The following is a 15,682-nucleotide window of genomic DNA, read 5'->3' on the forward strand; positions in this document are numbered from 1 at the left end:
TATTATTACCATATATAATCCTTACTTTTCATTTTTACTAATCTATAACGATGACATATTGAAAGATAGAGATGAAGACATAGTTATTTTAGAATAACTTGTCCATTTATTTCTCCGTCTGTGCGTTATATTACACTCAAACCTTTAACTTGTAAGGTTCTATTATTTCTAAGTTACAGTTCATGTTAGTTCCGCATAATGTTCACCCAATTATCTCCAAGATCAACGTCCACAAACAAATATATTATCACAGCAAGTGATGATGCATGCTAGCAGATTTCATTATTTTCGGATTAGTTTTATAGCACATCCTGAGTCTTGTTAATGAATCAAAGTAATTGAAATCAGTGTAAACATCCTTGCTGTCTCCACGCTAACAATCATATATGACCCATATCAATTTTCATTTTTGGTTACACTCCCTTTATATATTCGTCCTTAAAAATGTTGCATTGTACAATACAACAAGAAACTCAATGTACTACACAGACCAAGCCATGTGGGAATTGTCAACAATAACAACAAATTGATTGGCGGAATTCTCAACTGTCAAGGACAAAGTAATTGCTATGGTCACCGTTACTAAGATCCTGGCCCAAAACTTTTCCTCAAATCTGCAGGTTCTAAATGGAAAAACAAAAATACTGAACCTGAGACTTCGGGATTCAGTTTCTCACATTATTTGACTTTCTTTAATTTTTTTTTCCTTCTTTCAACTTTCATTCGGTCCTCTTATGAAACATAGACTGGCTAAGGTGGTCAATGCTAATAGCTGAAAAATGCTGCCTCCAGTAATGGACCAAATAATAAATACCTGCATTTAGTATGTCAGAATTCTTATGATTCTTCAAGTTTTATGGAATGCACGGAAATATGAATGCACACAAACTGGACTGTAATACCAACAGGTGAAAGGATAATTTTCCCTTCTAGCATACAATCAGAAATCAGATTTCTTATGATTCTTAAGTTTTCATTTGCATATGAATTGCATACTAAAGCATTAAAATAGCAACAGGTAACAGGAATTTTTCCTTCTAGTAATTTGGAGTATATATGCAGTCAGAAGAACAAAAGAAAAAGTATTGCAAAGTGCATATAGCCTGATATTCACAAACAAGTCAATGTAATCAAGAGCTTAAGTGAGATAAGGGGACATTAGTGAAGGAAAAGGACTGCGTTCAAGGTAACACAGAAACACAGACACACACATATTGCATGTCTAACATCTGCAACAGGTTAACAAGTTAATGGAATGTGCAGAATAGAAAACAACGAAGTTTATAACATTTTGAAGCTCCGGCTCTCCATTTTCTTTATCTGGGAACTTTGGATGTATAATGCACAGGGTTATCACGTATAATTTAGAGTTGTGAAAAGTAGGACCTCAATATCAAACAGAAACACAAATGACAATCTAGTGACTACAGAGAATAACCAGAAAAAGGTACTGAACAAAACCTTGTCTCGTCTGGCCTACTTGGTTGCACTGTAAGATGGAATGTATGACTCCAGAATTAGCTGTGCTGTAGAAGGTGCTCTAATCTCAACAATCAAGTAAGTAAACTTCCATTCATTGTCAGCTGGACCTTTGAACATCTCAGAGAATACCTTTCCATGTCCATGGGGGCCCCTGATGTAAAAATTAACCTGTAAGCCAAAATAACATATTTGAGTGTGAATCATATTATCAATATAAATGACACAGCTAGTAAACAATAATCATCTCCCACCATAGACAAAATTTTAAGAATTTGAAAGGGCAGATTGATAGAACCTGATAAGGACAGAGAATAAAATATATGGAAAGAGAGAGAAATGTCTTTTATAATCTAATACAATTCTCTGATACCAGAACCAGAATTCAAGAGACCCTGACATCTCCCCCATTCTAAGAATCCCAGTCTTTCCAACTTCATAAGATACCTCTCCTCTCAACTCCGTTTCTTATTTATAGACAACATGCCTTATTTCTCTAATTATCCCAGCCCCAGATACCTCAATAATATAACTAACAGACAAATAGCGAACTAACCTATTGTAATCAATTATTAAGGGGGTTACCTGACACAGGGGTAAAATACAGCAATATATCGAATGAAATCCTCCTCCATACCTTGCCTCTTTTCTCCTTTCTTCTTCATTTTTGTTTCCTCCCTTCCCAACCTTTCTTTTAAGTTTTTCTTTTACATCCCATGGGTTTATCAAAATAGTTCCCATAAAACGAAATGCGAATACATCAACAACAAAAATTGAGTAAATACTCATATGTTTACCTCTACATGCTCAACACCTTCTTCATCGGTCCATACCCTGTGAGGGATTCTTTGGCGAGCAGCTCGATTTCTACTCTCCTGACCATAACCAGTAATTGGAGATCCAATCCTCACACGTACCTGGTACAAAAACAAATCCAGCAAGCACAAGTGAACTTACAACGCCAACCAGTATAGAACCAGCTACTGATTGTGAGTACCAACATTAACTTACAATTGTTTGATGCAGAGGTTTGGTTTGGCATGCACAAATTTTAATTACAATTCATCCTTTGCAGTAAATACAACATTGTTCAAATGCGTGTCTAATTTTAGCCTGAAGCTTTCGAACACCAAGTTCTTCAGCAAATGGAAATGCTTTATTTTAGATTTTTTTATTTTTTTTTTGCAAGCTCATGAAAGTGGAAATGTGAGAAAAACGTGACTGACCTGGCCGTCATCTTGAATTCTTTTGAGAGCCTTGCTATAGATCTTGTACCTGCCACCAGGTCCCAGCAATTAAATAAACACATGTTTGAATATTATATTAGATAATATGCAACATTTTCATTGAAGAAAGAAGGAAGAAGAAGGTGATTACTCTTTAGGTTGAAAAATAAGCTCCTTGAAAACAGCATATCCGGCCGCAGCTGCGATTCCAAGCCCCGCAAGAATGACAACACTGTAGGACGCTCCCTCCACGAAGGTGACAGGCTTCTCCGGAATGTTATACGTTGGGGCATTAAAGGGATCCTCAACACTGGCTATATCCTTTTTGGCCTACAAATCAAACAGATCGAAATTAGGTTTGGAAGCAGTAAATGACGCATTCATTGACTCTCTGACCTTATTGCTAGATTCCCCGTGTTCGTTGGATTGGGATGTTTTGGAAGCAATGGACCTTGATCCTGTGATTGGGAAGGAGGGGGAAGGGACACTGGGGGCGTGGCGAGTGGCGAGAGAGCGCGTGCATGCCGAGAGTGCGCGATGGTGGGAGAGGATTCTGCGGAACATGGCGGAGTGACACTGTCTTTTCGTCTTCCACGGCGTTGAAGGTAGAAGAAGGGCTACGGAGAGTGGGGGAAGAGGGTTCGCACCTCGCAAGCAAACTTCGGTTCAAAACGGCGCCGCCGCCTCTGTTTATCCTTTAATAGTTGGTTAAATTATATTTTACATTTTTTAACATTTTAAAACGATTTTTGTAGTTCAATGTCTTTAATTAAGATAAATTTTTTGTACTTATAGGTTACAATAACTATTATTTAACTCAGGTTTAATCTCTCGCGTTCTATTTTGTTTAATTTTAAAAAGACTTACACTTATCTATTTTATTCAATTTTATATGTGTCTATCATTATTGATATTTTCGATTTTATTGCTTTTAACGACATGGCTCAATATACTTATTTTATTTCATTTCTTTCATTATTAATTTTAAATATTTTTTCATGTTTGAGATTTAGCATTTGATCAGTACATTTAGGTTTGGATTTAAATTACTTATTTCAGTTATTATTTTAAATAATGTTTTGAGGCTCAATTCTGTCTACAAATTATTTCTACATTGGATTTATTCTCGTAACCAAATTTAGTTTCCGTTCATCCTTCGTGATGCAGACTATTTCTTCCTGCACCTCTGTAAATTCTTCTAACACCTCATTCACTCTCATACAAAACGAGAAAATATCTTTTATCTTTTTTTGCCACCTTCATAGTAGTTTTCGAATTATATAATCCAGACATGCATTTGGAAAAAATTTGATTACATAATCCCAAAACTAAAAAAAAATTCCAGATTATTCAAAAACTAATCATACATCTGAAAAAAGACTTTCAAATTATGTAATACAAAAACTAATTACGAAATTAAAAAAAGACTTCATATTCAAGTCCAGAGAAACCGTTACATATACTTCAGAACATCAGTGGAATCATAAAGCATCGAAGGTGAATTCAACACTCATTGTTTTTTTTTTTGTATGATAATGTACTGATTTTACTAAAATGGCACTTTTGATCAACCAGATGTTTTGGTGTTCTGATGATGAACCTTTGGCAGAATGACGTTGCTTTTGGGACCACCAGGTTCTGGAAAGACCACTTTGCTGTTGGCATTGGTTGGAAAACTTGGTAAAGATTTTGATAGAAATGCTGAGGTACAACTGGGCCAGGAATATGGTCCTAAGCCCAAGATTTGGAGAGTGTATGTGAGGAAGAATAAGAGAGGGGTCAAGAGGAATGACGTGGCCCTGAATCAGGCTTGATATGTATGGAGGATATAAGGGGTATAAGCATTAGTAATATATATAGGTGGTTAGAGGAGAGAGAGAGTATCGAGGATTCTGTTAAAAGTGGATTCACTGTAAACGTGAATTGTAGAGGCCCTGTGGCTCTGGATTGGTAGCTTGCTACCAATTACTGTTAGATTGTTATTTCCTTATTTTTCTTGCGGATTGTCTCTGTTATTTGATCTGCATTCCATTAAATTGGTCTGACCTGCCGGATAAAGACCCAGCCCGGAGAAGACCGTCGATGCCAAGGAAGCCACCTACGCCTAAGATGGGTGATCGGATTGACGCTTTGGAGACCCAAGTGGGACATGTTACCTCCACGCTCGACTCATTGGTTCGACAGATGCAGCTCCAGTCCGAACAGATGCAACAGCAGAGTCTAGTTCTCGCGAAACTAAGCAAACTGAAGGAGGGAAATAGAGAAGGAGAGGCATCGAGTGGAAACTCGAGTGGTGATTCGCCTTCGAGTGAGTCTCTACTCGCCGGGAAGAAGGTGAAGCTTCCACTGTTCGATGGCGAAGATCCAGTGGCTTGGATAACTCGTGCGGAAATATATTTCGATGTCCAGAACACACCGGAGGATATGCGGGTGAAGCTTTCACGTTTGAGCATGGAAGGTCCCACGATCCATTGGTTCAATTTACTGATGGAGACGGAAGATCAGCTATCATGGGAAAAACTCAAAAGGGCATTGATCGCACGTTACGGTGGCCGGAGATTGGAAAACCCGTTTGAAGAATTATCCACGCTCCGTCAAACTGGAAGAGTTGAAGAGTTTGTTGAAGCATTTGAATTGCTTTCCTCGCAGGTGGGTCGATTGCCGGAGGAGCAATACTTAGGATACTTCATGAGTGGGTCGAAACCTCCGATCCGGCGAAGGGTGAGAACTCTGAATCCTTCTAATCGGATGCAGATGATGAGGATGGCTAAGGATGTTGAGGAGGAGATTAAGGAAGACGATGCCGAGGGTGAAAAAGCTGTGGGGAAAAGGTTTGTGGGCCGAAGAGAAGAAAGTGGGCTTAAGTTCAGTAGTGGGTTTAACCCGACCCAGAAGGACATGAATAGACCCGGAAACTTAAGTTGGCCCAACCCGGCAAAAACAGGGAGCTCTTTTGGGTCGAACGCGAACCCTACTTCATCGCTGAGCTCGACGGGACGGAAGAGCGACGGCGACCGCCGCGGTAGAGCTTCGGAACGGTGGCGGGGAGTGCGAAGTGAGGAGATGGAGGAACGGCGAGCAAAGGGGCTTTGTTTTAAGTGCGGTGGTAAGTATCACCCAACCTTGCACAAATGTCCTGAACGCTCCCTACGTGTGTTGATATTGGGGGAAGGAGAAACAGTGAATGAAGACGGAGAAATAGTAGCGTTGGAGGTAGAAGATGCCGAGGAGGAGGAAGAACCAGAGGCGGAGTGCAAAATTATTGGGGTTTTGGGAAAGATGGGAGAATATAATACCATGAAGTTGGAGGCACAATTAGCTGATGTGGTTGTGGAGGTGTTGGTCGATAGTGGAGCTAGCCACAATTTTATTTCACCTGAATTGACCTCCGCCTTGGGACTACCAGTAAGCCCTACTACTGTTAAGAGAATCAAGCTTGGGGATGGCCATCGGGTTATGTCCGAAGGCACGTGTAAAGGAATTAAGCTTTTTCTGGGGTCTAGGCTCTTTGTAATAGATGCTCTGGTGTTGGAATTATGAGGGTTAGATGTGGTTCTCGGTATATCATGGTTGAGCACATTGGGGAAAGTGGTAATGGACTGGAAAAATTTATCTATGCAGTTTTGGCATAATGGGGAGCTGGTAACATTACAGGGTCAAGGAAAAGGACAGGTTCGACATGGCTGTCTCAATTCCTTCTTGACAGGCCAAGAGCGGGACTGGAATGGTGAAGGGTGGTGGACTCAATTGGAAGAGAAGCAGCATGTAATGGAATTGGGTCAAAACAGTGTGCGGGAAGTATTGGAGCGGTTTCCTGCAGTGTTTACAGACAAGTTAACACTACCTCCAGTAAGAGATCAGGTGCATAGAATCAATTTGTTACCTAATTGTGGTCCAGTCAATGTGCGGCCATACAAATACCCTCACCACCAAAAATCTGAAATTGAGAGACAAGTAGCGGAACTGTTGCAGGCAGGGGTTGTTCAGCCCAGTATGAGCGCATTCTCTAGCCCCGTCATTTTGGTCAAGAAGAAGGATCAAACATGGCGGATGTGTGAGGATTATAGAGCTCTCAATAAAGTAATTATCCCGGATAAATACCCTATACCCATTGTGGATGAATTACATGGGTCAACAATTTTTTCGAAGATTGATTTAAAATCAGGGTATCATCAGATACGTGTGCATGAGAATGATGTGCACAAAACTGCGTTTAGGACTCACAATGGTCATTACGAATATCTTGTGATGCCTTTCGGATTGATGAACGCACCAGCCACTTTTCAGGCCACAATGAACGACATTTTTAGGCCATTTCTTAGAAAGTTTGTGTTGGTATTTTTCGATGACATATTGGTGTACAGCAAGGATGAAAAGGAGCACATACAGCAACTTCAACAAGTGCTACAGGTGTTAGTGGATCAGTGTTTTGTTGCTAACATGGCTAAGTGTAAATTTGGATGTTTGCAAGTAGATTACTTGGGTCATATAATTTCTGGTGCAGGGGTTTCTGTGAATCCAGAAAAGGTTAGATGCATCTTGGAGTGGCCTGAACCTAAGAATGTTAAAGGAGTGCGTGGGTTTTTGGGTTTGACTGGATACTACAGGAAGTTCGTCAAGGATTATGGCAAGATTGCCAAACCTCTGACCGAATTGACAAAGAAAGATGGTTTCAATTGGGGTATGGCTGCTAAGGAAGCTTTTGAGAGGTTAAAGAAAATTATGACAACATCTCCTGTTCTTTTGCTGCCTAATTTCTCTGTGCCCTTTGAAATTGAATGCGATGCTGCAGGGAGAGGAGTAGGTGCTGTGTTGATGCAAAACAGACAACCAATTGCTTATTTTAGCAAAGCTTTGTCTGACAACAACTTGATGAAAACTACTTATGAAAAGGAGTTGATGGCTTTAGTCCTTGCCATTCAACATTGGAGGCATTATTTATTGGGCAAGGAGTTTGTTGTGTACACTGATCATAGGAGTTTGAAGCATTTTTTACAGCAGCGAATTTCCTCTCCTGACCAACAGTGCTGGTTGGCAAAGTTGTTAGGCTATCAATTTGAAGTGCGTTATAAACCGGGTTTCGAAAACAAAGTTGCTGATGCCTTGTCTCGTTGCTATGATGAGGGTGCATTTTCTGCACTGGTGCACACTCCTATATGGTTAGGGAGTAATCAGCTACTACAAGAAGTGAGGAATGATGAATCTGTTCAGAAGGTAATGGCGGAGGTGATAAAAGATCCTATGGCTAAACCGGGTTATAGTGTGCAGCAAGGGGTTTTATTGTACCAGGGCCATTTGGTATTGGGTGCTAAATCTCCCTCTATTCCTTCATTGTTGAAAGAATTTCATGAAACTCCTATGGGCGGCCATTCTGGATTTTTGAGGACTTATAGGCGCATTGCAGAGAATCTTTACTGGGTGGGAATGCAGAAATCCATCCGGGATTATGTACGAGCATGTGATGTGTGCCAAAGACAGAAATATGATGCAACTACTCCAGGGGGTTTTTTACAACCTCTACCTATTCCCAATGCTGTATGGGAGGATATTTCCATGGACTTTGTGACTGGCTTGCCTAAATCCAGAGGTTTTGAAGCGCTTTTTGTGGTGGTAGACAGACTATCCAAGTATAGTCATTTTATCTTATTGAAGCATCCTTATACTGCCAAGTCTGTGGCAGAAGTCTTTGTTAAGGAGGTGGTGCGACTTCATGGAATTCCTAGTTCCATTGTAAGTGATAGAGATCCCTTATTTGTGAGCCATTTCTGGAGGGAATTGTTCAAATTGCAGGGTACGACACTCAAAATGAGCTCCGCCTATCATCCCGAAACAGATGGGCAAACCGAGGTTATCAATAGGTGTCTTGAAAGCTATCTTCGGTGTTTTGCGGCTGATCAACCCAAGACTTGGGCCTATTGGGTGCCATGGGCTGAATATTGGTACAACACTACTTATCATGTGTCTATAGGTAAGTCCCCTTTTGAAGTTGTGTACGGGAGACAACCTCCTAAATTGCTGCGATACTTGAGCAATGAAACAAAGGTAGCTGCAGTTGCTTTGGAGTTAAAAGACAGAGATGAGGCTTTGGATCAACTTAAGAAGCACTTGTTCAAAGCCCAGCAGCAAATGACAATGTATGCCAATAAGAAGAGGAGGGATTTGCAGTTCGAGATTGGTGAATGGGTGTTTTTAAAATTGAGGCCCCATAGGCAACAATCAGTTGTCCGAAGGATAAATCAGAAACTTGCAGCACGTTTTTATGGTCCTTTCAAGATCATTGAGAAGGTTGGAGAAGTTGCTTATAAGCTTCAACTACCTGACTACTCCAAAATCCATCCTGTTTTTCACATATCTTTATTAAAGAAGGCAGTTGGGAACTACCATATCCTGGGAGAATTGCCTAAAGAATTAGAGGTTGTTGCTGAAGAAGAGGTATATCCAGTAAAGGTTTTGGGCTTCAGAGTAACAGTTCAGGAAGGAGTTTCCATTCCTCAAAGTTTGATCCAATGGAAGAATAAATCTATTGATGATGTCACATGGGAGGACAATGCTGTGTTGAGGGGTCAATTTCCAGAATTTAACCTTGAGGACAAGGTCATTCCTGATGCGGGTGGCATTGATAGAAATGCTGAGGTACAACTGGGCCAGGAATATGGTCCTAAGCCCAAGATTTGGAGAGTGTATGTGAGGAAGAATAAGAGAGGGGTCAAGAGGAATGACGTGGCCCTGAATCAGGCTTGATATGTATGGAGGATATAAGGGGTATAAGCATTAGTAATATATATAGGTGGTTAGAGGAGAGAGAGAGTATCGAGGATTCTGTTAAAAGTGGATTCACTGTAAACGTGAATTGTAGAGGCCCTGTGGCTCTGGATTGGTAGCTTGCTACCAATTACTGTTAGATTGTTATTTCCTTATTTTTCTTGCGGATTGTCTCTGTTATTTGATCTGCATTCCATTAGATTTGAAAGTGAGAAAACCAACTTTAATCATAACTATGAAAGAATAACTAACATAATTCACTAATTATTATAACTATAGCATGCATTTGAGTAACTAATATAATTGATGATGAAACCTCAGCATTATGGGAAAGTCACGTACAACGGACATGGGCTTGAAGAGTTTGTGCCACAGAGGACATCTGCTTATATAAGTTAACATGATAACCACATTGGAGAAATGACTGAGAGAAACACTGGCTTTCTCAGCTAGATGTCAAGGGGTTGAACAGAATTATGGTTTGTTGCTTCATTTTCAGTAATAAAAGCAAAAGTTAAAAAGAAAACAATAAAAAATACCTTTTAAATGTCAACCATCTTAAATTGTCTTAATCAGAGTTTTGAAATTAACTTCTTTAAAGAGATGTTGGCTGAGCTACTAAGAAGAGAGAAAGCACAGATTAAACCATATCCTGATATTGATGCTTATATGAAGGTGAGAAAAAGATATTTGATGAAGAACTTTGTTTGAAATTCTGAACACATAGGGTCATGAGGAATTCATTGTGTAGGCTGCAGCATTAGGAAGACAGAGAACGAGCGTAGTCACTGATTCAATTCTTAAGGTAAGAGTCCACATTCATCAAATCAAGAAAATGTTGATGGCTTGTGAAGAAACAACATAATATTTTTCATATTTTCCCTTTTCAAATGATGTAGATTTTGGGACTTGAAGTGTGTGCTGACATTATGGCAGGAGATGGAATGATAAGTGGTATCTCAAGAGGGCAGAAAAAGAGAGCACAACAGGTAGTTTCTGTTTATCAATAACAGCATGAAAAACAACTTAAAACGAGACTTGGGAACCTATAAAGAGTTTGATGACTGAAAGTTTCTGCGTAGCAATGAAGGAGAGATGCTGGTTGGACCTATAAAGGTGTTGTTCATGGATAAGATATCTACTGGTTTGGACAGTTCCACAACTGTTCAGATAGTCAACTCTATCCAACAATCTATCCATATTCTGAACGGAACTGCCCTTGTTTCTCTGCTGCAGCCAGCACCAGAAACTTATGAACTATTTGACCTTATAATACTGTTAACAATGGGCAAATTGTGTATCAAGGACCAAGAGAAATGTACTTGAGTTTTTCGAATCTATGGGTTTCAAGTCTTCTGAAAGGAAAGGAGTTGCTGACTTCCTACAAGAAGTATGAGTGTGATTCACTTGGTGTTGGTTTAAAGCTTTTCTTGTTTGTATTTTATGGATTGAAGGTTAATTTTGTTCTTGTGGGGTGCAACAGGTTACATAAAAAAAGGATCAATCGTAATATTGGGCACGCAAAGATGAACCTTACAGCTTTGTCACTGTCAACGATATCGCGGAAGCATTCCAATTATTTCACATAGGTCGGGAACGAAGAGAGGATCTAGCCACTCCATTTGACAAGTCTAAATGCCATCCAAATGCATTGACCACAAAGAAGTATAGTGCTAACAAAACAGGAGCTGCTGAGGGGCTTGTGCTAGCAGAGAATTTTTGCTTATGAAGAGAAATTCGTTTGTCTACATATTCAAAGCCACTCAATTAAGAAACATTCAATCACTAATTTTGTTCATATTATCTGATTTGAAACTAGAATCAAGCACAAAATAGACTGCTTCAACTTTTATGTCTTAATACTTGTATTCAGCTCGTACATTTAGCTATCACGACAACAACATTATTTCTGCGAACTAAGATGCATCACGATACTCCAAACTTCAAAACAAGAACAAAAATAGATTGATCATTGAATTGTAAAAGTTGAACTCTAACAATTGTTTTGTATTTGCAGGTTATTATTGAACTTCTCCACATCTCGCTGTATGGGATTAAAGTATATGGCATGGTGGGATTTGATTGGACCACGTGTGATATCTTTTCTTCATGTATTTCACTTTCTTATACTAAACCTTACATGGTATGATGGCTCCAGTGCATTCTTTGCAATATGGAGCCTTATCTCAGGTTTCATCATTTCCTTATACACAACCTTGTTTACATGTTTTTTCTTATGTAAAATAAAATGCCACATCCTAATGGTTACATGGGTTCGCTTTCTTTGGTATAACCTTTATCTACACCCTTGTTAGCATAGAAGTTGTGAATTTAAAGCGTTTGAGGCATATTAACATGCAATTTCATTGATATACAAAATCTAATGCCATAGCAAGCACTCTTCTTGATACACTATTTACTCAGTTAAAATTTATTAAAAACTACAAAATTACCTAGAGTCATTTAAAAAACATGTAAAATCCATGCGTTTTTGTGATTTCTGATAAATTTCAACAAGAGATTACGTATGAAGAGAAATGTGAGTAGTTGACATTTCTCTTTTTTTTTCTTTTGTAAGTGACTTCTTCTATTGTGTAGTGTGAATGACGTGAACTAACATTGAAAATGAACTCAATTACAGAGAATACCTATATGGTGGAAGTGGTACTATTGGATTTGCGCTGTTGCATGGACCTTGAATGATTTGGTGGCTTCCCAATATGGAGATGACAAGCACAAACTGTTTCTTTGAATTGCTTTAAGATTAGGGTAGTGGTGAATGTATGATTGGCCTTTACAAACTCAGAAAATACAACATACAGAGACGGCGAAAATATTGAAATTATTCAAAATTAACACAGATAAGAAAATCATTTCAAAGAGAAGCAAAAGATTGATCCAGTTACAAGGAAAATGAAGCCATGAAAGGTACCCAATCACTTCATCTTAGCCTCTGTAAACAGAACATGACGATTAACCCTGGGATCAAATTTTCGAAATTCAAGCTTCTCTGTGAACTGCCTTGGCTTCCTCTTAACATAGAAGAATCCAGTGCCGGCAGCAGACACTAGTTTTACAAACATCTGAGCCTTCTTCTTCTTGTCACCCATTATTTACTCTTGAAGAAGATATCACTGTCATAAACGCAAGAAATGTGCGCCATGATCAACCACAGTTTTTTTTCATTAAAATAAAGTTCTACATTTTACCCCAAAGAACCAATTCATATAAAAGCATTGACAATCAGCTAAAATCAATACTTTGTTGATCAGAACAGAAACAAAAAAATAAATGTTAAGAAAAACTGACCTTCCCAGTGATCATCTTTCTTTCTTTTTCTCCTTCACTATTCCTTTTTCTCCGTTGCTCCTGTTTTCTCCCCAATTGTTTTTCTTTTTTGTCAATCAGTGCCCTATTATTCTTGGGTCAGCCCTTTATACAGGGAGAGTGAGAAACCTCAAAGAGTATTTCTTCCTACACCCCTACAATTTTTTCTTTCTGCACTCCTACATTCTTTGAAATACTCGAATTATCTTTGATAATTTTGAGTGATTATGAAATAAGGGTTCCGTAAGAAAAGGTGTTTCTAAAATAGGGGTTTCATAAGCAAAGTCTGTTTCTAAACTAAGAAATTTGGAAGGCAGAAAACTATTCTAAAAAAAATTCCAGAACACATTTTTCTAATTTTCAGAATGATAAATCTAGAATTTATCAAATATGTTACGGAAAGTATGTTTTGGAAATATTTCAAAAAGAGTAATCCAAAAATCATTTTTAAAAGAGGTAAAATGATCTTTTCCAGTAATGATGGGTGCAGGAAGCCATTTGTTGGGGTGCACGGAGAAAAATCCAAACTCAAAAACTATAAAAATGGTATTTTTTCCTGCACCTACATTTTTCTTCCTGGACCCCTACACTTTTGAAATACCAGAATTATCCTTGATAATTTTGAGTGATTCCGAAATAGGGATTCTGTAAACAAAAAGTATTTTTGGAATAGATTCCGTAAGCACAATATGTTTCTAGAATAAGATATTCATAAGAAAAAAAATTATTTCAGAGTATCCTTTCCGAAACACATTTTTTTAATTTCCATAATGATAAATTTGAAATTTGTAAAATGTATTCTGGAAAGTATATTCCAGAGAAAAGTAATCTGGAAGGCACTTTTAAAAGAAGTAAAATGATTTTTCTAAAAGATGATGGTGTGCAGGAAGCCATTTGTTCGGGGTGCAAGGAGAAACACCCCTAAAATAAAGGGTTGGGGGTACGTGTAGGGAGTGTTGGAGAAAGTGGGGGCTACGAGAAGAAAAAAGAAGGTAGGAGAGGGTGGATCCTTGGAGGTTGTGTAATTTTTTATGTTTATTATTAAAGATTTTCTATTTTAAACTACAAATATTATTTTACTGTACATTTATTTTTACATATGTTTAAGATAAAACAAATTTAAAAAAATTATTTAATATATTTTTTGAAATATTCTCAAGTTAAATAAAACCACATTTTTTAATTTTCTTAATTTAATCTCTTTTTCGTATATATTTTAATTTTTTATGTTGTTAAATCAGTTATATTTTATTTTATTCAACAATTTTAATTACCCGGACAAATTAAGATAACAAAATCGGTTACGTAAAATAATTTGATATATAAAATTAATAAATCACCTTTATTGGAAATAATTTTTTATTTTAAAATATATATTAAATATATTTCTTTATTTTTAAATGTACTTGAGGTAAGACAAACTTGTTTTTATTGAGTTTGGCGTCGAGTCGTTCAAGATGGTGAATCCAAGTTGTCAGTGATGACAAATATCATTTTAAAGGATTGTCGAACTTTACTGATAAAGTCGAGTAGAAGTCTACCTATATAAAACTATTCAACCATATTGGGGGAGGTTTCTTATCGAGCCCTTCTGAATCATTCTCTGTGAAGGTGATTCCTTAGAGATCGAGTCATCTCTGGTGATCGCGGTTAAAACCGCTCCTATCATCGTCATTGTGGCCTCAGCCGAAATCAAATCCCTAGTGGGTTACCTAAGGTTCAAGTATCAAAGGGTTAGGATAGAACTTCTCCCCTAAAAATTATTGAGAAATTAATACAAAGGGTAACAATTTTTTATCCCGCATACTCCTAGTACTGATAAGTGTCATAATTTAATGATATTTCATGCAAAAATATAGTTACTTATGGACTTTAGTTGTTAATAGAGTTATAACTCAACCTCTAATTTAGGAATTTGAACTTTTTTACATAATTTTGGATTATAAGATGAATAAGAACGATTTATTCTTAAGTTTGTGCTAATTTTAGGAATCTAGGGAAAGATGGAGATAAAGGGCTAAAAGAGAAATGGACAAGTTAAATACAAGGAGAAAAAAAAGTTGGAGCATTGAAAACTCGCTCAAATAAAGTCACTACATAGAAAACTTGTTCTTTGGAGCAAACTCGGTCAAACTCGCTTAAGCAAGTTCACTCCAGTGAAGTTGGGCTTTTTCTCGTGATACTCACTTAAGCAAGCTATCACCTACAACAAATTAGGTTAAATAGAAGGCATGAGGCTGAACTCTAAAGCATAGATGAAGGATAATCAGATATAGAAAATCCTAGAGAAGGCAGCCATCAAGGAGAAACACCATGGATCTTCTTTTCTTGTTTTCCATGCTTGTAATGACATATATAAGTCGCTAAGTGATCTGAGTTGATTTTAGGATTGTTCATTTTATGGTGACACTTTACTTAGATTGGGATTTTAGGAATTTAAGAGTGAAAACCTAGGAAAATCCCCACTGGACATTAACTTAACCAAGCGATTAAGTAGATGTGAAGGTTCATTTCACAAAGGCAAAAGGAAAAGACAATTATAAAGTGAAAATAATGCTAGAAGGTGCAGAATTAAAGAACAAAGAAAAGAAACCAAATAGAATTGTCGAATGGAAACAATGAAAACCAAACAAGAACATATACAAAGAGTAAAAATGGAAGAATAGATGAAGGAAGGAGAAAGCTTATGTGATGGATTTGAGAAGTGGAACAGGCCACTTGGAGTGTGATTGGGCTCCAAGATAAGTGATGATAGCCGCCACTTGAGAGCTCTCAATACTCACAAGATAAAACCTAAATGCTAAGAGGAATTCAAAACTCGCTAACACCTCACACAATTTGTGCAAAGTAACTCTTCTTTTATTAATTTCAACTTGTAAAATACACTA

At 37.7% G+C, this 15,682-nt stretch overlaps 3 protein-coding genes across 3 annotated transcripts; 1 reads left to right on the plus strand and 2 right to left on the minus strand.

Moving 5' to 3' along the window:
• Positions 1 to 387: 387 nt before the first annotated feature.
• SD3 (import inner membrane translocase subunit) lies at positions 388 to 3,469 on the minus strand. The gene is made up of 6 exons (XM_068620135.2): positions 3,102 to 3,469; positions 2,857 to 3,035; positions 2,706 to 2,754; positions 2,277 to 2,396; positions 1,462 to 1,650; positions 388 to 814 (listed from the first exon to the last, which is right to left on the minus strand). Exons 1-5 carry the CDS (start codon positions 3,267 to 3,269, stop codon positions 1,477 to 1,479), a joined length of 690 nt encoding a protein of 229 aa, XP_068476236.1. The 5' UTR covers positions 3,270 to 3,469; the 3' UTR covers positions 388 to 814; positions 1,462 to 1,476.
• Positions 3,470 to 4,290: 821 nt separating this feature from the next.
• LOC150025821 (uncharacterized) lies at positions 4,291 to 6,245 on the plus strand. Its single transcript, XM_090304756.1, has one exon. It carries the CDS (start codon positions 4,788 to 4,790, stop codon positions 6,243 to 6,245), a length of 1,458 nt encoding a protein of 485 aa, XP_090160882.1. The 5' UTR covers positions 4,291 to 4,787.
• A 5,943-nt stretch (positions 6,246 to 12,188) lies between these two features.
• LOC137816957 (uncharacterized) lies at positions 12,189 to 12,880 on the minus strand. Its single transcript, XM_068620150.2, has 2 exons — positions 12,777 to 12,880; positions 12,189 to 12,601 (listed from the first exon to the last, which is right to left on the minus strand). Exon 2 carries the CDS (start codon positions 12,575 to 12,577, stop codon positions 12,404 to 12,406), a length of 174 nt encoding a protein of 57 aa, XP_068476251.1. The 5' UTR covers positions 12,578 to 12,601; positions 12,777 to 12,880; the 3' UTR covers positions 12,189 to 12,403.
• Between the last annotated feature and the right edge of the window lie 2,802 nt (positions 12,881 to 15,682).

This window comes from Phaseolus vulgaris, chromosome 7, assembly GCF_051622355.1.
Source record: "Phaseolus vulgaris cultivar YP4 chromosome 7, ASM5162235v1, whole genome shotgun sequence".
Classification (NCBI taxonomy): Eukaryota; Viridiplantae; Streptophyta; class Magnoliopsida; order Fabales; family Fabaceae; genus Phaseolus; species Phaseolus vulgaris.

Bases quoted from the DNA above. Each gene is read 5' to 3' on its own strand.
- SD3 (XM_068620135.2), bottom strand. From the start codon at position 3,269: ATGTTCCGCAGAATCCTCTCCCACCATCGCGCACTCTCGGCATGCACG. The intron at 2,397-2,705 runs GTCAGTCACGTT...TTTTTGTACCAG, and splicing joins GAATTCAAGATGACGGCCAG to GTACGTGTGAGGATTGGATC. The intron at 1,651-2,276 runs GTAAACATATGA...TTTGGCTTACAG, and splicing joins AAGGTGTTGAGCATGTAGAG to GTTAATTTTTACATCAGGGG.
- LOC150025821 (XM_090304756.1), top strand. From the start codon at position 4,788: ATGCCAAGGAAGCCACCTACGCCTAAGATGGGTGATCGGATTGACGCT.
- LOC137816957 (XM_068620150.2), bottom strand. From the start codon at position 12,577: ATGGGTGACAAGAAGAAGAAGGCTCAGATGTTTGTAAAACTAGTGTCT.